We start from the raw sequence: 24,433 nt of genomic DNA on the forward strand, positions 1-24,433 counted from the left end.
AAGAAATTATGCACTGAAAAAAGGAGGAATGAAGCTATCTGGAAAAATAAAATAACCACTAATTTCCTAAGGAAAAGTTCAGCTTTTTACTTTAGTCTGTCTGTACATGATTTTACAGGTGCATTGATGCCTTTCAGAGTAGACACACTACTCTTTTTTTTCCCTTGGGGGGTTGAGAGGTACAGTGAGGGTTAAGTGACTTGCATAGGGTCACACAGCTAAGTAAGTGTCAAGTGTCTGAGGCCAGATTTGAACTTAGGTCCTCCTGAATTTAGAGTAGGTGCTTTTAACCATTGCCCCACCTAGCTGCCCCCACTCTTTCTTTATAGGACAGAAAACACCTAAGAGCTCTATAAGAGCTTAAAAATTAAGAAATCATAGTTTTAAAAGAAAATTTAAGATATAAATATCACCATTCTACATATATCATAAAACTAGTTCATTCTGTTATGTTTACTCAAATATTTAGGTCCTGTTGGTCTGACTGCTGTTTCAAAACTTTGAAAATCTAGCTCCAGTACTACCCAACACAGACAGACAGACAGACAGACAGACATACACCCATCAACTAACAAGCATTTATTTGTTGACTGCAATGTACTAGCCCTCACTAGGGGTATGGGCTGGGTGTGGAAACCAAACATGAACATTCCTTGCTTTTAAAACATACATATGCACACACACCACACACACATTTCATTTCAACTCTGAAGTTTAGTTCAGGGAAAAGAGCCGGAGAATACCTCCTCTTCATTGTCCTACAGATTCAGGATCCCTGTATGGTGATTGGTGAATACTAATGACTACGTCAAGGCATGTCTCCAGTGCACCCATTCTTTTCTCTCATTCCATGCACCTCATGACTATTTAGAAGCAATGGTCTCTGTAAAAATGATGATACCGAGTCCTGTATTATTACTTCTTTATCATTCCGGTGTTCCTGAAGTTGATGTATCTTCTCTTAGTGGTCTTAAATGTGAGCCTCCAGAGGGCAGAAACCATATCCCTATTTTCTGCTACAACTGATTAAGCCAAGACTACATTCAGGCAAGCACCTGACATGTGCTTCTTGAAGAGTAATGAGGCTGGAGATCTGTAAAGTTGGTGAAATTGTATTTATAACAAGTACCAGGGTCCCACTGAATGATTAGTTAATAATGGTAAGGGGAAAAATAGTTCAGTGGCATAAGCCTATGTGAATGTGTTATTTCAGAAGATGGAGGAAGGAAAAAAAAACAAAGAAAAAAAAAACTGATCCTCCATCTTCTCCACATCAGCTGAGAGTATTAACTTTATAGAATTGAAGAGTGTTATTGTTGTTGTTGTTACACCAGTTCTAAATTGAAATGGAAAACCCTACTTAATTTAATTAATCAGTGAGCTCGGTAGCATGGGTTGGAGTCAGAAAGAGTCCAGTTTCCCCTGATTGAGAATTCCAAATATATCCCTGTCCCTACTCTTGGGAAGGACTCGACTGCTGTGGCAAGTGCAGATCACGGACCTTCCCGCGCTCATACCCCCTTACTCCCCCTACCCACCCCAAAGTGGGCGCTGAGCTCTTGAGCATGCTCAGTGTGGTTGCCGGAGTCACCGAGGAGTTTCCACGCGCGAGCATTCCGCTTCTCCGGGTTTTAGCAGGAGCCTGTGTTGAGGGGGTTCAAAGGGGGTGTGTGTGTGTGTGTGTGTGTGTGTGTGTGTGCGCGCAGGGAGTGGGGGTGGCACCCGGGAGCCTGGGCAGATTTAGCTTTGCAAGTAGAGAGATTCTTAGCTGTCCAGGACTCTACTGCTGGTTGTTGCTCCGAGATGCTCAAGCAGAGCGCTGGGCTTTTTCACCTGCCTTGCTGAGGCGGGGGAATTGGGGAGAGCAGCGGCTGCTGCCGAAGGCAGCTGGGGTGTGCGAGATGGGGGGAGCGCATACTGCAGTATAATGCGAGCCCATCTCCTCTGGAGGAGCGAGCTGCTGTCCGAGCCCCAACGCCCCATTCAGGTGCTCTGCATCCGTCTCCCACCCCTCCAGTAACTTGACACTTCGCTTCTTTTCTCTGGTGCTTCTCTTGGTATTGGGGTGGTGGGGGGGAGGGGGGAGAGTTTTTTGGGGGAGGATTGCGGTAGATGAAGGAGAGATTTCGAGAGGGAGCCTGCCTGGTTCCTCTCTTCTCCCCCCGTATCACCACTCTCCCCCCACCCCCACCCCCGGCACTGGGTCCCCGCCGCCCCCCTCCGCCTCCGCTACCACTGCTGCTACTGCTTTGCTCTTCGCCAATTCGGAGAGGGACGGAAGCCTGTGTCATGCAATTGGTGCCAAGTGAAGGTGCCCGAGTCTGAAGTGCCCGTGAGGAAGTGAAAGCCAAATCAAACCCCACAATGACAGCCATGAAGCAGGAGCAGCAGCAGTCCAATCCAGGGGCCAGAGGGAGCCAGGCGCAGCAGCAAGATCAGGTAAGAGTTTGCAGCAAGTAGCCCTCCTTGGGGATGCGAAGAAGGGCTTCCAGCATCTTCCCTCCCAGCTCTCCCCTTCCATCCATCGGCTTTACATTATCCCCTCCCCCTGTCTCATCCCCACTCCAGCCCCGACTGTTTCCACTCCTGCCCACCCTTGTTTGTCTTCTCCCACTCCTCCCCTTTTTCCCCCTCCACCTTTCTCTGCCCTTCCCCCCACTCCCCAATTTGGTTGTGCTCCGATCCTCCCTGATGGACTCTGCAGGAAGTTGGAGCATTTGAGTTCCCTCTAGGGCCAGGGAAAGGATGCGAAAGGTGGAGAGACTTGGGGAGGGCGGGAGAGAGGTAAAGAGTCACTACCTGAATATGTGGGGGGAAAGAGGGAGGAAAGGTGAGGGAGCCCAGGAGAGCTGGCCGCAAGTGGGATGGGATAGTAGTGGCTGTTGGGTCCGCTGCTGCCCTGGCTGCTTCTGCTTCTGCTAAAAGCTACCCAGCCGGAGTGAATGGCTCATCAGAGCAAAGAAAAGGAAAGATTTTCAATCCCCCATTCATGCTTGTTGGAAGGTAACTGTAGGGAGCTGTTGGCCCGGGTCGTTGCCTTGGCTTCAGTGAGAAACAGCTGCCTGAAGAAAAGTACACTTACTAAGGAAGATAGTCGAGTCATCTGGGAGGTTGGCTTGGTTGTACCCTTTGTAAGAGGCGGGGATCCTAGGATAGGTGACGACCTTTAACCAGTTAGTTTTATGGTTTCTTCATTTGGATTTGGTCAGTGCCTGCAGCTACGCTGGCTCTAGGAAGAGGCAAGTGATGGGATTAAATAGGGGAAGGTTTGTTGGTTTACTGAATCCACATGTTTTCAGTTTCTGCATTGTGGTGTTTTTATAGAGAGAGTTGATGACAAGCCCTCTTGAGCAGAGATGGGCATTATTTCTCTTGCTCTTTTTTAGCTTTCTAACATGCCTCCCTTCCCCCTCCCCCGACTGATTTTTTGTTTCAGTCTTGTCCAGTGAAATAACCTAAGGGTGACTCTTTTTCTCATCTTTCCCAGACTGGGATGGTGCTGGAGTTTGGGCTGTTGCTTTACTCTTAAGTTGAAAGAAGAGGGGGGAGGTGTTTGGAGAGTTAGTAGGGAGGTGAAGAGAAGGAGAGACAATTATGATTAGCCCTTTCATAGATCTGTCATGTTTATGTCAATTAGAAACTCTAGGTAGACACTGTCAGCTATTAGGTCATTGGATAATTATGGCACTCTGGAAAGGAGCCTCCTATGCTACCTACCAGAGATGGTGCTCTACGCCCAGTATACACTGCAGAACGGGCTCTAACGCCTTGCTGGGCAGACACTTTCCCAGATGATTTCTGAAAGTGGGTATAAAATACATGCCAGAATCACAAGTATTGGATCATCTATTCAGTTTTCTGTGCCCTAAGTTTAAAGTGCAAAGGGAGCTGTCCAAATGGATATGGAAATGGAGGGAAAGTGGTAGTGAACATCCTAGTGTCTGCTTTTTATCAGGACTAATCACCTTCCCCACATTGCCTTCAGGGATTTCTGTCTCACAGGTGGTGACTATTACTATTCACTAAATGCTTACCTGGGTTTATTCTGCTGCATGATTCAAATTATGCATTAGTTTATTCTGTTTTGGAAAGATCATTGAAAGTGTTTTGCCCTTTTCAGGGTTAAACCTCTAAAAGACAAAAAAAATCCTTCCCCCACCCACCTTTGTTCTTATAAGAGAAACTGGTTAGCAGATATCTAAGAGATGATTTTTCAAGAAAGGAGTAAGGTTTGAAAATCCACTTTCAGGCTGACAGCACCCTAAATTTCATTAACAAGCTACCATGCCTCTCAGTTGCTCCTGGGATGATAGTACCAACAAGAATGATTAGTCAGGTGAGATTCCCCACATGAAATTTCTGCTCACTAACCTGTGACACCAACTGGTTACTTTGGGTGCTGCAAAATTTTCATTTATGTTGGAGTTGGAGAGAAAGCCAAGTGGAACACAGCAACAAAATCTGAAGATAATGTTAATAATCTTGCTATTCTGTATATACTGACCAAATGACAATCCATGTCCAGTGACAGGAGTTGCATTTAGAATTTATTGTTAATATATACTGAGGTGTGCATATGTACATGTATATACATATGTATGTATATATGTGTGTGTATATATATATATATATGCTGTGTATTTTTGCAACCAATTTAAAAATATATCATGAATAGTTCTTTCCAAAATAATTTCTGGCAACAGATGATTTAATTCTTATAATAAAATGAGTACTATTTCCAAATGTCACTGCTGTGTGTGTGTGTGTGTGTGTGTGTGTGTGTGTGTGTGTGTGTGTGAGAGAGACAGAGAGACAGAGAGAGGAAAAGAGAGAGCAAGCTCATGTGTGTGCTTGTGTTATTTTAGAATTTGAGAAGGGGGAGATAGACTTTAAAATATATTCTACAGAATACAATTTAACATCCTATAGCTGGTTGCAGAAGTCCATCCAAATATTCCAAATAAAGTTAATGTAATTATGGTGGTCTTCATCTTAAAATTAACAAATTGAATTTACATGTACCAATGTGTGTCATTACTATGAATAATAAATGATTTCTGGAAGTTATGAGGATATATACTGTTATATCACTCTAAACCCAACTCTGGAGTGGTCACAGTCAAAACTCATAAAATTAGTAGTGAATATATACATTTATTAGATTTATTATGAATTATTTTAGTTTTTCCTATATAAACATTTTCACTAACTTAAAAACAATTTTCTTTTAAAAGAGCTCTCCATTTAAATAATGTTTTATGACTGAAATGCGTGTTCCATCTGATCATTTACTAAGTATTGATTTGGAATGAATTAGATTCCCTTAAATGTTGCCAAAAAAGGTCTTTTGCTTTCCAAGGTAGAGATATTTTTGAAATCTAAAAATCAAGGTGTCCTGATTCTATCAAGGACTTCCTTTTACTTAAGTCACAGTCAAGGGCCATAGTATTTTTCTTTCCTAGAGAAAATGTCTATGTACTTCTGAAAAACCTTTGTTATCATTACCAGAGCTCTTTAGGGGTCTCAACCTCTCAATTTTCACTCATTTGTAAATGCCTGGTGGTAAGTAGGTACTGTAATCATGATCAGAGCTGCTCCAGGGCAACTACTGTGACAAGAATGTAATATGAAATCTACTCACTTAAATTAGTTAAAATTCTGTGTCCCTGTGAATTTTCATCATTTTAATAATCTTTCTTTGCTAGCTCCATTGATTATGTAAATGTTTACCATTTCTATGATACTTCATGTTTTACAAACTGCTTTATAAATAACACTTTAAGGTAGATGAATATAGATTTTCTCACATATTATAACCAATGCCCCATTTTACAAATAAGGAAATTGTGGGTTAGGACTAATAATAACAACTTTGCTTTAATTATTATTAATTCAACATTAATCTAATTGTATGCAAGACATATGCTAGTTCATAAAATTATTTAAAGGAATTTAAAGTTAATGAGTCATCTATATGAAACTTGTTTTGTAAACAACATACCTTTCCATATATAGTTTGTATCTATATATCTATATGACCAAATTGAGCTCTGTAAGAGATAAGTTATTCCTCAGGGTGTACAACCTGTCACGAAACTTATTTTGAAGGACAGAAAAATTTTCTAAGTTGATGGTGTCACTGTTTTCCCATATTTCCACCAAGTGGCAGTCTTATACTGAAAGCTATGAGTAGAAATGTTTTCAAATGATGCTGCTTATGATCATACCAACGATAACAATTAATAATAATTTCTACTAATATTCTTTTATGGTTTCCCCCACCATTGTATAAAAGTGACCCTGGCAACTCCATTGCTTTTCTAAAAGAGCAGAAATTTGGGAAAGTCCTATCTAGTTCTAGATGCTTCTGGGACAGAGAGGTTGACTGTATCTATCCTCTAAGAATCAAGTTAGTTAAATGTGGAGCTGCTTGTCATTAGAGGGCTGGGCAACAATTGATAATAATAAAATAACTCAGATAATTTCACAGATGTTTCAACATGTAATAATAATTTGTGTTAACATATTATAGTCATAGAATATTTTATATATGGAGGAAATTAAGGTACAGAGAGGTTAAGTGGATTGTGGGAGAGTTTAATAATGAACCCAAGCCTTAAGGTTATTTCTAAAGACTCATTTCATTGTTTAGGTTTGTTTGTAGGTAGTGGTTATTTTCTGGTGAGGTTATGGTGCTTTAGGCTCTTTATTTCCTATTTAATTATTATTAAAGAAGGAGGGAGAACTTCAGTCATACAATCTTGCTCCACTGATATGGAGCAGAAAAAAAAAAAGTATTTGTAACTTGTCATCTTGTAGTTTTAAAAAGTTGCTTGAAGACCCAGAGACATTAAGGCGATTTTCAGTAGTCCAAAGCTAGGACTCAGTTCTAGGTCTTTATGAATCTGTGGACTTTATATACTACACTTATTGAGTTGTCCTTTTAGGTCAAAATAAAACAGTTACTACAATTATTGCAGTAGGGCACTCAGTCGGTTCAGTGGATAGTGTGTCAGGAGTGGAATCAGGAAAATTCATCTTCCTGAGTTCAAATCTGGCCTCAGATAATTACTAGCTATGTGATCCTGTACAAGTCACTTAACCTTGTTTTCCTCAGTTTCCTTATCTGTAAAATGAGCTAGAGATTGAAAAGGCAAACCACTCCAGTATCTTTGCCAAGAAAACCCCAAATAGGATCGCAAAAACTTGGAGATGCCTGAAAAATGACTGAACAACAATATAACAATGTTGACTTAAGAATATTAATTTTTGGATTTGAATACTTAGAACATTAAGATAATAAGGATAGGTACTTAACCTATGATTTTTTTGGTATAGGGATCTCTTTGCTAAAGAAGTTCCCTGTGTCATAGCAGATAGCTGTCTTCTCTACAGTTTAGTTTTAGAGATTATTTTTTAGCACTGAGAGGTTACAGCATCAGCAAGTGTGGCCTATGGAACTTGAACCCAGGTCTTCCTTGCTCTGGGTGCAGCTATTACCACTATATCATACTGCCTTCTGTTAATGCAATATCATATAAAATGTTTTCTGTGACAAACATTTTATTTTACTAGATAAGTACAGTATAATTGGTACGTGGTAGTCAATAAACTGAAAATTATAGAAAATATCTCAATAATCCTCTTATGGTCTCCAGAAGAAATGACTTATGAACTGGAATCTTCATGACCAAGGATTGAAATGTACTTGAACTGCTGTGCTACCATTCATTCTCTGTAAAACACTTAATACATTTTACATTTTAATGTTAACATAAAATATTACCTATCTACATAGAAATAGAATATAGAATACAGACTATTTTTATATCAGCTGAGGTCTAACAAATGCCATTAAAAATCTTAAGCCTCCATTGCATAAAATATTAAAAATTAATTTTCCTTTCTTTCTTGTAAATAGTACAAAAATGGCACTTGGCAAACTACTTTTAAACATCATACTAGTATCCTGGAAAATAGCTTTTAGTGATCACAATGCAGGAGGGGGAAAAAAACTAAACATTTTATAATAATTCAACAGCGAAATACCAATTTGAAACCACCCCACCCACACACATGCCGATACACAAACCTAACAGACCTGCCTTTTTGAGGAAAGCTATTTTTTCATGTTTTATTTTTTGGGGGGCGAAACATTTAATCAACATTGATATCCTGAGAAATTCAGCCTGTGTCTTAAAAGTAGATAATAAATGATACATAAATCACGTTAGGTTCTGGTGTTACTTAGGACAATGCCCCAGTATGTGTGGGAGGGTCTTTGAAATTCTTCATTTTACCAGAGTTTATAATCTTATTTAATTCATATTGTGGTACGTTGAGGGATATTATGTGTCTTAAGTTTTAAAAAAAATGCTGTTTAAGAAGCTCATTATTTTTATTCTTCCTTTACTTCTTGGCTTTGAAGACATTAGATTGTAAATATGTTAAGGACAATAAATATATTAATAATCATTAATGCTAAGTTTTTTAAAGTGTTGTAGATGAAATAGTAATCATTTAAGCATATATTCTCTTTCTCTGAGAAAAAGAAAACAGTTCATTTTACCATTGAGTTGCTTCTTTCATTAAAATTAACATAAAATTATATCCTTATAACTATCATGTGCATGGAATCCATAGGACTTAACACATTTCATATCATGTTTATATAAACATTCATACATGCATGTATATAAATACACATACATATATGTATGTCTATATCTATCATCTAGCTAGATAACTATTTATCTATCTATCTATTTATCATCTATCTATCTATCTCAATTTCTTGAAGTCTAAACAAGCGAAGTTTAAATTCTGACACAGCAACCAAGCTGGAAAAAGTTAAACGTGTTTCCAATAACAGTCAGTCATTGTAGTACTCTTAAGCAAAATTTGGAGAAGAAGGATAGTCACTGAAATTTTTTAGAGGGAGGGAGCAAAGTATTTCATGAAGAAGACACAATGAAAAAAACAACACTAAATTTGAAGTCAAAGGACATGCATATAAATTTTCTGTGTACCTGTGTGACTTTCCATAAATTATTTAACATTTATGGATCTAGGTTCTTCTTTGCCAAATAGGAATTTTGGACTAAATGACTTCTGAGGTCGCTTACATCCACAAATCTGAGTTTATGTTCTCTTTGTGAATTGATTGAGATATGAAGGATTATAGAAGTTAACTAACATTAATGTAATCATGGATACAGAATTGAAATCACTCAGTGAAGACTGATTTTTAAAATTAACTTTCATAATGCAAAAGTATGATTCATGTAGAAGTTTCCTCCACCAATGCAAAACTCCAAGGTCTAGAAATTGTCTGAGGACATTTCTGGAAATAGAGAGAGCTTGAGGCACAAGACCAGTAACGGGCAGAGGTGAAATTTGATCCCAGGGTATCCTGATACATGTACACAGAAACATATAGCTATACATACATACACACATACATACATACATAATACACATACACAATATCCATATACATACAGTTATGTACATATATTTTACTTATGCATATATATCTATATATGCATATTTGTGTCTATATATACATCTATATATGTATATGTGTGTTTGAGAGACACAGAGACAGCAAAACATAGAGAGAGAGAGGGAAAGAGAGAAGAAAGAATAGAGAATAAACAGACTGAGAGAGATTAAGGGAAATATTTCCTTAGTGGTGCATCCAGGAGGAAATGTGATATAGATCATACATAATAGGGCCTCAAGACAAAAAAAATCTGGCTTTAATTTCTATATATGAAAAATATCAGTTATGAGACCCTGAGTAAATTACCTAATTTTCAGTGATCTCAGGCAACTAATCTCAGACTCTAAAAAGTTGTCAACATGCATTGGTAGAGGGAATTTTCTCATTAGGAGTAGGTTATACCAATGAAATAATTATAAATAAGGATTCTGAGACATGGAGCAAATGATAGTCAGACATAGAGAGCTGGAAGGGAGAATCAGTGTGATCTAGTTCAAACTGCGACTTGGGGAGGTTTCATGGCATACAAGTGGTTAAATGCTAGTAAATAACAGGACTGGAACTGAAACCAGGTCATTCCAACTCCAAGACCAGCAGTCTATCAACTATATCACAGTGTGTCTCTCTCACTGTGGAATCTCATTCCACTGTAGATGGGTATCTCCTCTGTAACTTTAAGTCTAAGATAAGAGTTCTTGAGCATGTTTTGTGTGTTGTGGGCTCCTTTGGAAATCTTGTGAAGGTGATACATTCCTGAGAATAATGTTTTAAATTAAAATATGTAGGGTTACAAAGGGATCCAATTACAATGAAGTATGGTTATCAAGGTTTATATATATATGCATATATCTGGGTATATATGTATGTGTGTATGTAAAATATCTACATACATACATTGATTTACTTGTGGTTATGCAATTGGTATATGTTAGAGAAAGACTTGAATCTAGGCATTCTGTGCTCTAAGAATAGATCTCCAAGTACTTCGGCAACATGCTTTAATTGTGTATGCACACACAATATATATATATATATATGTATGTATGTGTGTAAATATATGACAGGCTATAGGTCTATTCTTTTTTTTTTGGCAGTGGGAATCAGGGTTAAGGGACTTGCCCAGGGTCACACCAGGGATGATGGTCCACTGTGCCACTTAGCTGCCCCTACAATTAGAATGAAAAGATCAACACAGTGTGTCACATACAGAGAATTCTAAAAAAGTACCAAGATCTTGAATAAAGAACATTAAAGAAATATGAGTTTGGTGACACAATTAATAGATAGTATGATTTAGAGTCAAGAAGACCTGAATTAAATCCTATTTCATATATTGACTAACTTTGTGACTTTAGGCAAGCCACCGAGCATTTCTGCATGTCAGTTTCCTGATCTGTAAAATGTGGATGATGATGATGATGTTATTCACAACTTAATAGAAAAAAAAGAAATAGCAAGAGGCTTATGAAATTCAGGAAAAAAAATAGAATGTGGTTATGATTTTTACTTATTCCAGAATAATTTGCATAAGCGAAAGTCAATTCTCCTTTGCCAAGCTAGTTAGTTTAAATTTATGTTTTTATAGTTAGTTTAAATTTATGTTTTTATTCTCTCATTGAAAATGTTAACAGACACTGGAAAAACAATCAGAGAATGTTGTTAATGGAAGGAACCAAAAAGATAATTGGGGAAATCACTTAATTTTACACATGAGGAAATGGAGATTTAGAGAGGGAAAAATGATTTGCCTCATGTCACATTTTGGGTAACTAGTGAGCTGGGACTAAAGTCTAGGTTTTCTCATGTAGAGAAAACAGTCCCAGATTTAGAATTAAATGAACCAAGGTTGAGTCCAAATCTGCCAATTTTTTTTAACCTCTGTACTGTTGACAATTTGTTTAATTTCTTTTATTCTGATTTCATCAGTAATAAAAAAAGGGATTTCACTAGATGACATCTGTGATCTCTTCCAAATCAATATTTGTTTTAAATAATATAAAATAAATTATATATATCTTTAAATATTTCCCAATTACATGTAAACATTTTAAACAGTCACTTTTTTGAAAAACTGACTTCCAAATGTTCTCCTTCCTTCATGCCTCAACCCTTCCTTGAATCGTCAAGTAATTTGATATGGATTATACTTTTTAAGTATGGAAACATGTATTTCCATATTAGCCATATTTAAAAAGAAAACACACACAATAAAATAAAGAAAATGATTCTATCTGCATTCAGAGTTCATTTCTGGATTCAGGTAACATTTTTCATTATGAATCTTTGAAACTGTCATGGGTCGTTATCTTCAGCACAGAAATATTGCTATTTCTGCATATAGTGTTTGGTTCTGCTATCTTCACTTTGCATGAATTCATGTAAGTCTTCCTGGGTTTTCTGAAAGCATCTTGCTTGTCATTTTTTATAGCACAATAGCATTCTATTACAAGTTGTTCAGCTATTCCTCAATACATGATAATCCCATAGATTTCTAAGTACAAAAGAATTGCTATAAAGATTTTCGAACAAATAGATCCTTTTACTTTTTCTCTCACATTTTGAGGATGCAGACCTATCATTTTTGCTAGGTCAAAGGGTACACATTGTTCTATAGAAATTTAGGTGTAGTTCAAATTTGTTTTCCAGAATAGTGGGGTACTTCACATTTTCATCAATGGTATATTAATGTCCCAGTTTTTCTACATCTCCTTCAGCATTTTTCATTTTCCCTTTCTGTCCAGTTAGTCAGTCTGATAAGTGTGAGGTGTTATCTCAGAGTTGTTTTACTATCTCAAATCAATTGTGATTTAGAGGATATTTCCATGTTTCTATTGATAGATTATTTTGTCTGAAAAGCACCTTTTCATATCATTTGACCATTTATCAGATAGTGAATACATCTTAATTTTATAAATTTGTCTCTGCTCCCTATATATTTGAGAAATGAAGCCTTTATCAAAGAAACTTGCTATTATAAGGGGCTAAAATTCTAGCTAAACTATCCAAAATCTAATGAGTTTTCACCAGTAAATTATAAGCTTTAGGAAGAGTATTTGAGTAGTTAAGTAATTATTACAGAGCATTAGGATCAGAGAGAAAGGTAAAAATCTAACTATTTCTAAAAGACCCTATCATCCGACCCACCATGGTGAGGTCAGGAACCAAAAGAGACAGAACCCCTCCACCAGCGTCTGCTTCCTACTTCGTGTCCTCCTTCCAGAAATGGGAGGCTCCTCAAGTTGATTGGTTGGTAGCCTTGATAGACAGTACCCATGACCAAACATGATGCTAAGGACCTTGACCGCCTTCTCCTCATGGTGGAGCTTTTCTACAGTAAGTCTCCAGCAGGTGGCGTCATTCTAATCGTTACACTATGATTTTTCCGGTCTCTAGTTTTCCTTCTAAATGTGGCTGCATTAGTATTCTTTATTTAAAGGGTTTTTTTTTTATTTTCATGTAATCAAACTTATCTATTTGACTTCCTGTAAACCTCCCTTTCTCTTGTTTGATCACAAATCCCTCCTTTATCCACTGATCTGGCAGGTATATCTTTCAATGCTCACCTAATTTACTTCTGATATCACCCTTTATATCTAATTATTTTATCCATTTTGACCTTACCTTGGCATATAATATGACATGTTATTCTATGCTAAGTTTCTGCCAAGCTGCCTTATAGTTTTCCCAGAATTTTTTCTTTTTCAAAGATTGAGTTCTTGCCTTAAAAACTTGGATCTTTATCAAACACTAGATTGCTGTGTTAATTTACAAATGTATGTTTTCTATTAATTTATTTTGCTCATCCACCACCCTATTTCTTAGCTATCACATTGTTTTTATTATTACTGCTTTGTAATATTGGTTTGACATTTAGAACTGCTAGTTTGTTTTCCATCACATTTTTTTCATTGATTCCCTTGATATTCTCCCCACCTCCAGGGCAATGAGGGTTAAGTGACTTGCCCAAGGTCACACAGCTATTAAGTGTCAAATGTCTGAGGTCAGATTTGAACTAATTTCCTCCTGAATCCAGGACTGGTGCTTTATTGATTGTATCACCTAGCTGCCCCAATTCCCTTGATATTCTTGACGTATTCTTCCAGGTTAATTTTCTTATTGAATGATTCTATAATTTGTTCTGTATGCTTGGATTGTTTAGTTCCCAATTAATTTTAAAATTTAATCTTCTATGGCTCTTTATTAAATATAATTTTATTGCTTTATGCTATGAAAAGGATACACTATTTTTCTGCTTTTCTACATTTCCTTGTGAGGACTTTTTTCAGTGAGCATAAAGATGAACAGTTCATCTGTGGTCAATTTTTGTGAAGGTGTCATGTACAACTTGGAAAAACAAAGTATATTCCTTCCTATTCCAATTCAGTTTTCTACGGTGATCTATCAGATCTCCCCCTTTCTAAGATCCCATTCATCTGCTTGACTTCTTTCTTATTTTTATGATGGTTAGATTTATCTAGTTAAGAGAGAGGGAAAGTTGAGGTCCCCAAAAGTATAATTTTACTGTCTTGTTCTAGCTCTAATATATTTAACAATTCTTTTAAGAATTTTAATGTTATACCTTTTAGTAGGTATATGTTTAATATTGATATTATTGATTGCTTATGGTTTCTTTTAAGAAGATGTAGTTTCCATGCTTATTTCTTTTAATTAGGTATTTTTTCCTTTTGCTTTGTCTGCGATCATAATTACTACCCTTGCCTTTTAAACTTCAGTTGGAGTTTAATAGATTCTGCTCCAGCCCCTTATTTTAACTCTCTGTGTATCTCTGTTTCACATTTATTAAAAAAAAACCACATTGTTGGATAGTGGTTTCTAAGACATTCTGCTATTTACTTCCATTTTGTGGGTGATTTCATCCCATTCACATTCATACTTATGATTAGCAACTCTGCATTACTCTCCATCTTTTTTTCTTACATTTATTTTTCTCTTTTTCCTCTCAAGTCTGTTTTGTTTCTAACCATTGCCTTCTTCTATCCTGCCTCCATTTTACCTACCCCTCTTCTTCTGCCCTTCTCCTTCTACTTCCATTTTAGATAAGATAGATTGCCATTACCAATTGAGTTTATATTGTGTATTTTTTCCTCTTTGAATCAATTTAAGACAGAGTAAGGTTTAAGCTTTATTCCTTTCATTTCCCCCATGCTATAAAAGATTTTCTTTGTGTGAGAGTTTTATGTAAGATAATTTCCCCTTTATTTCTCTTTTGCCCCTTTACTAAGGGCAGTTCTCATTCTTGCTTATCCATTTTTTTTACATCAGCCTACCACAATCAGACCTTCCTTGAATCCTTTCTTTCTATGTAGAATCCCTTTAACTGCCCTAATAATGATAAATATCTCAGAAAATTCATGCATAATGTTCTCATATAGAAATGTAAGCAGTTTAGCATTATTGAGTACCTTATGATTTCCTTTTCATGTTTATCTTTTTTATGCTTCTCTTGAGTATTGCAATCAAAGGTCAAATTGTTCAGGTGTGTTCATTCCATCAGGAGTGCTCAAAAGTCCTCTATTTAATCAAATATCCATTTTCTCTTGAAGAATTATACACAGTTCAGTTGAGTAGGTTATTTTAATTTTAATCCCAGCTTCTTGGTCTTCTGTAAAATTATATTCTACTACTTTATTGTGGTAGTTGTTAAATCTTGTGTAATCCTGATTGTGGCTCTATTGTATTTTATTTATTTCCTTTTGGTTGCTTGAAGTGTTTTGTCTTTGACTTGGGAGCTCTGGAATTTGGCTATAATAGTCCTGGAAGCTTTCATTTTAGGATGTCCTTCAGGGGGTGACTGGTGGATTCCTTCAATTTCTTTTTCCCCCTCTGGTTCTAGAGTATTGAGGCAATTTTCCTTGATAATTTCTTGACATATACTCTCTAGTGTAAGGGCTAAAATTCTAGCTATACTGTCTAAAATATCTAATGAGTGGTTGCCAATAAATTACAAGCTTTAGCAAGAGTTAGACTTTTAAGCATTTATTAAGGACAATAAGAATTTGGTAAAGAGAGAAAGGCCTACATTTATCTATCTATTAAAGTGAGAGTGAATTTCTAGCTCCCTTCTCCACTGGAGTCCTCAGGAAAGAGAGGGAGTTAGAGCTCCAGGCTCCACCTTCATCCTCCCACAAGCAAACATCACTTCCTGATGCCAAAGAAAAGATGCATGGTCTTGCCCTCAGAGACCTTCACCTCATGACGGAGCTTTTCTATAGTAAGTCTCCAGCAGGTGGCGCCATTCCAATCGTTATAGTCCCCCCTTTGTTTCTTCAAGAAATGGGGTGTTTCCTTGATGAAACAGTCAAAAATAACAGAATATAATATCCGATGCTAACTAACAATATGTTAATAACAATATAGAAAAGGGAGAGAGGAAAGTTTTGTCCAGAGGGGCATTTTTTTTTGTCCTCATGAACCGGTGCTTTGACATTGGTCTTGCAAAGGGAGGACCTCTGCAGAGAGTACATGTAACAGATGGTGTATATTATAACAGAAAGAGAAAAGAAAAAAACCCACCAACAACAAAACAAAACTGTTCATTTACAGTCTCTGAAAGTCTTTTCTCAGATGTCCTCAGGTGTAGTCGTGGAATGGAAGTCTTTTCAGGGGTTGATGTGTGGATGCTGGTAATCAGCCAGGAAAATTTCCTACAAAATTGAGCTCAACACAACTTTAAAATAGCTTTGTCAATAATCAAATCAAACAATGAAAGTTCTCAAAAACATGTCTAAGGGATTTCAGAATCTTAGTTGTTACACATGAAACATATAATAAAACAAAAATTGAAACATTCTTTAAAACAATATTTCTATAGTCCCCCCTTTTGGAGGGTAAATTGAGAGGACAATTGCTGTGATATTAATTTCTAAAAATAATTTTTATCTTTGTTTCATCACTTTTTGCATCATCTGCTTAATTATCCTCATGTCATTATGAGAAATTAAAAAATCTACTATAATTGGTAACAGATGTCAAGGTCAAATCCAACACTGAATTTATCATGACACCTGAGATAATTATGGGGGTTACCATAAAAGAACAGAGAAATGATGGGATATGAGTATTCCCACTCTTGAGCAATATATATTGCCCATGCAGTATGCCAGGCTTAAAATAGGTGGATGGAATATATGTCCATGCCACCAAACATATAGGAGGAAACTGAGTCAGACTTAATCAGATGCATGGGATTGAGATGTCCATGGAATCAGGCATATAGGAAGGGGTATAGAAGCCAGATGAAGAATGAGATGGGTGGGATCAAAACTTCCAGCCATCTATACAATATTGTGGGGAAAAAGAAAAAAAAATTAAACCAATAGAATCCAACCTCAACATTTGTCAAAAGCCATTCCCTCAGCCATACCTTGACTTCATGCATGTCTCCCCTCATGTGACAATTCAATGAGTGGTCGCCAATAAATTATAAGCTTTAGCAAGAGTTAGACTTTTAAGTATTTATTAAGGACAATAAGAATTTGGTAAAGAGAAAGAGAAAGGCCTACATTCAGCTATCTATTAAAGGGAGAATGCATTTCTAGCTCCCTTCTCCACCGGAGTCCTCAGGAAAGAGAGAGAGTCAGAGTGTCAGGCTCCCCCTTCTTCCTCCCATAAGCAAACTTCACTTCCTGATGCCAAAGAAAAGATTCATGGTCTTGCCCTCAGAGACCTTCACCTCATGGTAGAGCTTTTCTATAGTAAGTCTCCAACAGGTGGCATCATTCCAATCATTATACTAGGTTCTTTCATTATTCATACCTTTCAAGTAATCCAATAAATCTGAAATTATTTCTCTTGATTTATTTTTATGATCTATTATTTTATGAGATATTTCACATTTTCCTCTATTTTTTATTCTTTTGATTTGTTTCGTTTTTCTTGATATCTCATGGAGTCATTAGCTTCCAGTTGTCCAATTCTAATTTTGGGGGAATTATTTTCTTCACGGAGATTTTGTACCTCTTTTTTCCCATTTGGTCAATTCATTTTTAGGCAGTTGTTTTCTTCAGTATTTGTGCTTTTTAAGAAGCCATTAATTTTATTTTCATATTTTCCTCTTTTTTTGGCTTTCATTTCTTTACATAACTTTTCCTCTATCACTCTTACTTTATTTTGAAGATTATTTTTAATTCTGGGCACTTTTGTTTCACATTTTTCTTTGAGGCTTTGCTTGTAGTTTTTTTGATTAAATTTTCTTCTGCATCTGTGTCTTGATCTTCTCTGACTCCATATACTATTTTTATGGTTAAGGTATATTTTTTGCTCATTTTTCTTCCCTGCTTCTTGATTTATATTATATTAAAGTTGAGTTTTGTTCCTCAGGTCAAGGAAAGGGCACTATCAAAAATTAAGCAAGCTATTTTACACTGCTGTTTTTAGAGCTACTCTGAGGTTTTGATAGTTTCCAGTGCTTCCAAGATGGTGTAATCTGTGGAGAGATATGGTCATTGCTATATTGATTTGCACTTTAGTCTTTACCTAGGAAGGGCTCCTAGGCTCTTGAAATTGCTCCTTAGTTCCTTTCATTTCTTGGGACTGGAAGTAATACTTCTCCCTCAGGGCTTCTGCTCTCTTGTCCAAAAGTGTTCTACTTCACCTCTAATCGATGAACAAAAAGTAGTTATAGGCAATGGAGTTACCAAACAATTGCTTGTCATTAGCTCCCCTCCTTGATTGAAAGTGCTCCTCTCTTCCTTTAATCTAAGATCCAGAATTGGGTATAGGTAATGGAGTTGTCAAAAAGCATCTGATCCTGTCTATTGCCAGCAAAGGAGTCTCCTATAATCTTTTTTCTGACTAGTTGCCAGGTCCACTTACTGTCTCTGGATTGAGTGCTCCCAAAGCTGCTGATGCTTCTTTCACCATCACTTACTATCACCACATATGTTTCATCTGCATGGGCTCTTAGGTATTTTCATCCCCCCATATCACAGATTTCTCTTTTTAAACTCCTCTGTTGGACTGGAGGGATGTCTCTCTCTGACCTTTTGTTGGCTCTGCCACTTTAGAAATTTGTTTGAGGTATTATTGTACAGTTGTGTGGAGGGGAATGTTAGGAGAGATCAACTAAGTGCTTTACTCTGTCATGATGGCTCCACCCCTTCAAGTGATAGTCTCTGAATCTAAATTTATCATTCTAGAAATTTCTGCCATTACTCATTTCATTCTAGAGTGTTTGGTTATTCTCTGTTATTTGATTTTATTTTCTATAGCCAGTAACTTATCAAGGGAGCTTTTAAGTTCAAGAGTTTACTTCCCCTAGTCCTGGATGAGTTTATGATAACTCACTTTAGGCAGCATTTTAAGCATTTATGCTTTCTATTTCTAGAATGAAGTAAGAATAGAGAAGGATGGTTGTTATGAAGAGAGTGCTCAAAAGCCTCCCAGCTTTTTACAGGATAGATTTGTTTTGTGTAGATTGTTATTGTAAATTAATATGGTACCAGAGATGTACTTTGCTGAATAGTGTGTAAATGTTTTGAACTGATCCAATTTTGTGGTTTGTTGAAACCCATGGAAACCCCTCAGAATACTTTTTTTAAATAGATAAAATAAAATATTTAAGATTACTTAGCAAATAAATTACATTGAAATGTGGTTATCAAAATGTTTTTTTAAAAGTTAAAAGCTCCTAGGTTATGAAGCAATGCTCTAAGGAAAGCATAACAACAAAGATGATAATGAAAACAATATACATTACTTAGCTATGTAAAAGAAAACTCTATTTATACCAAATCACCAGAAGGTGATAACACAAATGCTGTTTATAACCTCCAATATCATTAAGAATAATTCATTTTTTTATCACAAGTATTTTACTTTAGTTGATTTCTTCTAAAAATAGAAATTCTTGATTTTTATACTGACTTTGAATCAACTAGATAATTAAAATATACAATTGACAAATATTTTGAACTACTGAGATTTTATCATTTAAAAATAAATTTTTAGATTATTTTATTTTTTGCAGGGCAATGAGGGTTAAATGACTTGCCCAGGGTTACACAGCTAGTAAGTGTCAAGTGTCTGAGGTCGGATTTGAACTTTGGTCCTCCTGAATCCAGGGAGGGTGCTTTATCCACTGTGCCACCTAGCTGTCCCTGAGATTTTATAATTTACATGATTTGAATATTATACCCAATTTTTTGGCTGTCCATGCATCTGCTTCCTTTTCTTTTCATGAAGAATTGAATGCTTATGCGAATTAGTATGACTGATACATAGCCCATCCTTGACTTATGTACATGAGAAACTTTTAAAGTTGAATTATTTTTACTGAAGAAGACAGGAATCCATTTGCTGTAACTGTACAAAGCTTTAATATTTAGATTATAATATTTTCCATTTGAGAAAGCTTTTAGACTTTCTCCTGAAGTGCTCGTGGATTAATATTCTCTTTCCTGAAATTCAGTTCCAGGAAATGCATGTCTCAAAAACTCCTTGAATACAAAAATTGCTGAAGTTTTGGGTTGAAATAAAAAAGGAAAGAATAAAAGCTAGCTGAGTGCATAATCAAAACTGACTTCACATTTGTGAATACTCTCCAGCCAGTTGTATATCATCTGACTTTAATATTATTGTAATACATCAAACTTATTGATTTTTTGGGTCAATACAAAGTCATATATATCAAATTCCAGGATGGAAAATGAAGAAAAGTGAAGAAAAGAAAGTTATTTTTATTACCCTTATTTTTCCCCAATCTTAAGATTTAGATTAAGGTTCAATTTCTTACAGTAACTATGAGTCATACTTGCCTACTCTGAAAACAGAAATAAGACAAACCTGAATCATATGGCTAGGGACATGGATGACAGCTCATGCTTTCATTCAGTTCCAAATAATTGTCCATGGAGACCACTTCTAGCTATATTAGTACAACTACAAGTTTAGAAGTAAGCCTTTCAGGCCAGATATATAAGAAATCATTTTTTTGGCAAGAAAACTTGAACAAACAATTAAGCAACTTTGTCATTAATCACCTTTAATCTCTATGTGTACGTAGCTCTAATCTTAGGTAATGTATTCAATACATTGCCATTTTCTTTAAATTTTTCATGTTTTGAAATAAATATTAGAAAATGCCATCCATAAAACAGACTCTTCTGTTAATATTTCAAAAACATTCTTAGCTGTTTTGCCAGTTTTCTTAAATTTGAACTCTACAGTTATTCATTCAGTGCATACATTTTATAAAGGAACATAGATCTAAAACAATTTATGTGAAGGTAAATGTAAATTAATTTAAAAAATTAAAATTCTAAAACAAAGTTTGCCTGGGACAAGCTAAACAATTGATTCTTAAATTATTTGCTAAAAATTGAGAAGGCACTTTTCTGGGTGACCCTTCCCAATTTTCCCTACTTACCTCTTATCAAATATTTAACTGAATTATGTGATAATTTTATTTTTAGTGCTTTTAAAGTAAGGTCAGTGTGAGATAATGGAAAGAACCCTAGGTTTAGAATCAGTACACCTGTTGCTTGTAGGCCTGGTCCACTACCTAAAAGACCTTGCCTGCTTTAGTGGATTGACTGCTAGACAAGCAATCAAGAAGACCTGGACACCACTCTCATACCTGATAACTAATTTGTAACACTAAGTCATTAATGTCATTTGAGACTCAATTTTTGTACCTGAAAATATTACCACTTTGATAATTATTTCACATATTTCACAATGTTATTTTGAGACTTCCATGTGATGATAAATATAATGTACTTTTGTACAACTTAATGAACTACATAAAGATGAGTTTTTAAATTATTATTATCCAAGTTTCTGTTTTCTTTTTGGAAAATGAGGATGTTAGAAAATTTCTTGCATTTCTAAATCCTATGAAACTCACTCTTTTTCCTAGGTCAGGGATTAATATAGAAAAGAATCAGAATCTTGAAAACAAATTTCAACTTTATATGATATAATCTTTTTAACAATGGAAGCTTTCCAGGGGGATTGGAGTGTGGCACAATGTAAAGGGAACTGACTTTGGAGTCAGAGGATCTGGATTCTAGTCTAGAATTCTTAACACATTATTGTACCTCAACAACCTGGCCAAGTAATTTGTCCTTATTAGGCCGATTTCCTTAAATGTAAAATGCAGACATTTGATCAGATGACCTCTGAAATCCCTTCCAGGTTTAGGTCCAGAATACCATAAAGTAGAATGAGAGAAACCAGTAGGTAGTGTTCCCCATCAATAAAAGTCTTGAAGCTGAAATAGGATGCTTTTTTTTCTTTTCTTTTCTTTTCTTTTCTTTTCTTTTCTTTTCTTTTCTTTTCTTTTCTTTTCTTTTCTTTTCTTTTCTTTTCTTTTCTTTTCTTTTCTTTTCTTTTCTTTTCTTTTCTTTTCTTTTCTTTTCTTTTCTTTCTTTTCTTTTCTTTTCCTTTCTTTTCTTTTCTTTTTTTTTAAGAGATTCCTCTTTAGTGACCACTCTGGTAGATCATAAGATTTCATGTTTCCTATATATCCTATCTTTCTTGTTTTTTTTTTCTATAACAAATCATTGTTACCTTAGTAGGAACATTGGCATTTAAAAATCAAACATCAGTTGGAATCAGTTTATATCAGTTTATAATAATTATAAATATGTTCAACAATTCTTAAATAATTAATATTTTATAAATATACTATTATATTCCTGTTTTGTATTATTATTATCATAATTATTGTTATTATTATTATTTTGAGAATGCCTCTGAAATCATAGGTCCACTAAGGAGCACACTAAATACTATGGAAATATTAATCAGTGCTTTTCTTTATGTTCTTCCGTTCCATTCCATTCCATTCCATTCCATTCTAGTATTTTAAAATAAGTACTAGAAGATCCTATTCACAAAATAGACTATAATTTTTGTATGTTTCCCCCCTATTGAACCTAAAAATTGCCTACTTATAAGTTCTATATCTTGATTCCAATTTTATTTTGGGCATAAGCAAATAAATTTTAATTATTTTACATGATGGCTCCTAAGGTGCTAAAACAAAACAACCTTTTCTGTAATCCAAGCTATCCAAACTCCATTTCCCCAAAGAAATTCATACATGATATTGCTACCATACCACTAATGGTGCCAACAAGGAATACTGAGTTTTGGTCATTGCTACGTAAATGTGAGGTATTACAGGATTGTCCTTAATATTTTGTAATTGATCCCATGTGAAACACTCCCATGTTATACATTTCTGTTACTCTTGGAGGCCAAATTTAAGACTGTATTTTATTAGTTGAGATTTGTTGTAATTTTCCTATATTAAGAATTAAAGTTTGAGTTAAAACAGTGTTCTAAAATAAAGACACCTTGGGGCAGCTAGGTGGCACAGTGGATAAAGCACCAGCCCTGGATTCAGGAGGACCCGAGTTCAAAGCCAGCCTGAGACACTTAACACTTACTGGCTGTGTGACCCTGGGCAAGTCACTTAACCCCTAATTGCCTCTTCAAAAAAAGAGAATAAAATAAAGACAACTAATTAACATTCAAAATAATTATACAGATCTATCATATTCTACAGGAGTAATAGGAAGCCCCTGAAGACTTGACATAAACCTATCAGAGAGCATGTTTGGTCTATATTACGTAGAATTCAGTTTGGACTATGTAAAACCCTGTGTATCAAAGGCCATTTGTAGATTCTCATGAAAGTCTTAAAACAAAACAATCTTGAGTCCTTAAGATAGCTGCAATGATAGTTATATGTTAGAATGGATAGAGAGCCAGGTTCTAAGGAAATTGTTTCCTTTTTTCAATTCTCTCTTTTTATTTCTACTTCCTGAGGGCCTCTGGCAAATGCATAAACTTCTATATTTCCTATTCAACTCTTCAGTATTATAATTTGTAGAAAAGTTGACAACCTGCATTGGTAGAGGGGATTTTAAAAATAATTACTAAACCAATTCAGACATTTGCCACCTTGAAAAAATGCTTTCATCAGATAAATATTTATAGGTTGCTTAATAAAGAGCTAAAAAGGAAATCAGAGTTCAGCACCATTAATTTACAGATGAGGAAACCGAGGCCCAGAGAAATTTAATTTCTACCTACAAGATATGGTGTCAAAAATAGTTACACTTGTAAGAAATATAATTTTCATTGTAGTTGCTTGTTTCTCCTTTATTATATATATATATATATATATATATATATATATATATATATATATATATTTTTTTTTTTTTTGGTGAGGAAATTGGGGTTAAGTGACTTGCCCAGGGTCACACAGCTAGTAAGTGTCAAATGTCTGAGAGGCCGGATTTGAACTCAGATCCTCTTGACTCCAGGGCCGTTGCTCTATCCACTGCACCACATAGCTGCCCCTCGTTTCTCCTTAATTGGGACTGAATTTAAACATTGGGATGATTTTAAAACTAAACCACCTACTTGGGAGGGAATGGGATGACATGTTTCTAGATACATAGAAGTTGCATTTTGTGGGTAGCTCCAGGTAAGATACTGGGTTTGTCAGAAGAACAAGAAACTAAGGAACATTGAATTCTGTTTTTGTAGTTTGGAAAATCCATGGGCAAATGCTCATCCTGATTTTGCTTATTTTTTTTTCCATGACCCATTTTTAAGCTTGATCCTGTTTAAAAAAAAAATTCATCCTGAAGCTAAACTGCTGCCTCATTCCTTCTTGGAACCACAATGCTTGAGCTGTAATACACTATATTCAAAAAAAGTATATGGAAGCACAGATGGTGTAAATATTTGGAAATAGGTAAATATAATCCAGGATTAGCTGTTAGGGCTCCAAAATGTCAACTCAGTGTTGCTTATTGTTCACACAAGGCAGTTTCAGTTAAAGGGAAGATCTGGGACAAATGCTTCATGGTCTAAAATTGAGCATTTTGAGTCCAACAACATAACAGTATCATAATTGTTATATAAACCTAACCATGCCACTTAGTA

At 35.5% G+C, this 24,433-nt stretch overlaps 1 protein-coding gene across 1 annotated transcript in view; it reads left to right on the forward strand.

Moving 5' to 3' along the window:
* Positions 1-2,205: 2,205 nt before the first annotated feature.
* DPP10 (dipeptidyl peptidase like 10) overlaps positions 2,206-24,433 on the forward strand; it is an 883,075-nt gene continuing 860,847 nt past the window's right edge. The window contains 1 exon segment of the mRNA XM_043992035.1: positions 2,206-2,439. Within this exon segment, the coding sequence (XP_043847970.1) occupies positions 2,365-2,439 (75 nt within the window). The 5' untranslated portion in view covers positions 2,206-2,364.

The sequence above is a fragment of the Dromiciops gliroides genome, chromosome 3, assembly GCF_019393635.1.
Source record: "Dromiciops gliroides isolate mDroGli1 chromosome 3, mDroGli1.pri, whole genome shotgun sequence".
Taxonomy (NCBI): Eukaryota; Metazoa; Chordata; class Mammalia; order Microbiotheria; family Microbiotheriidae; genus Dromiciops; species Dromiciops gliroides.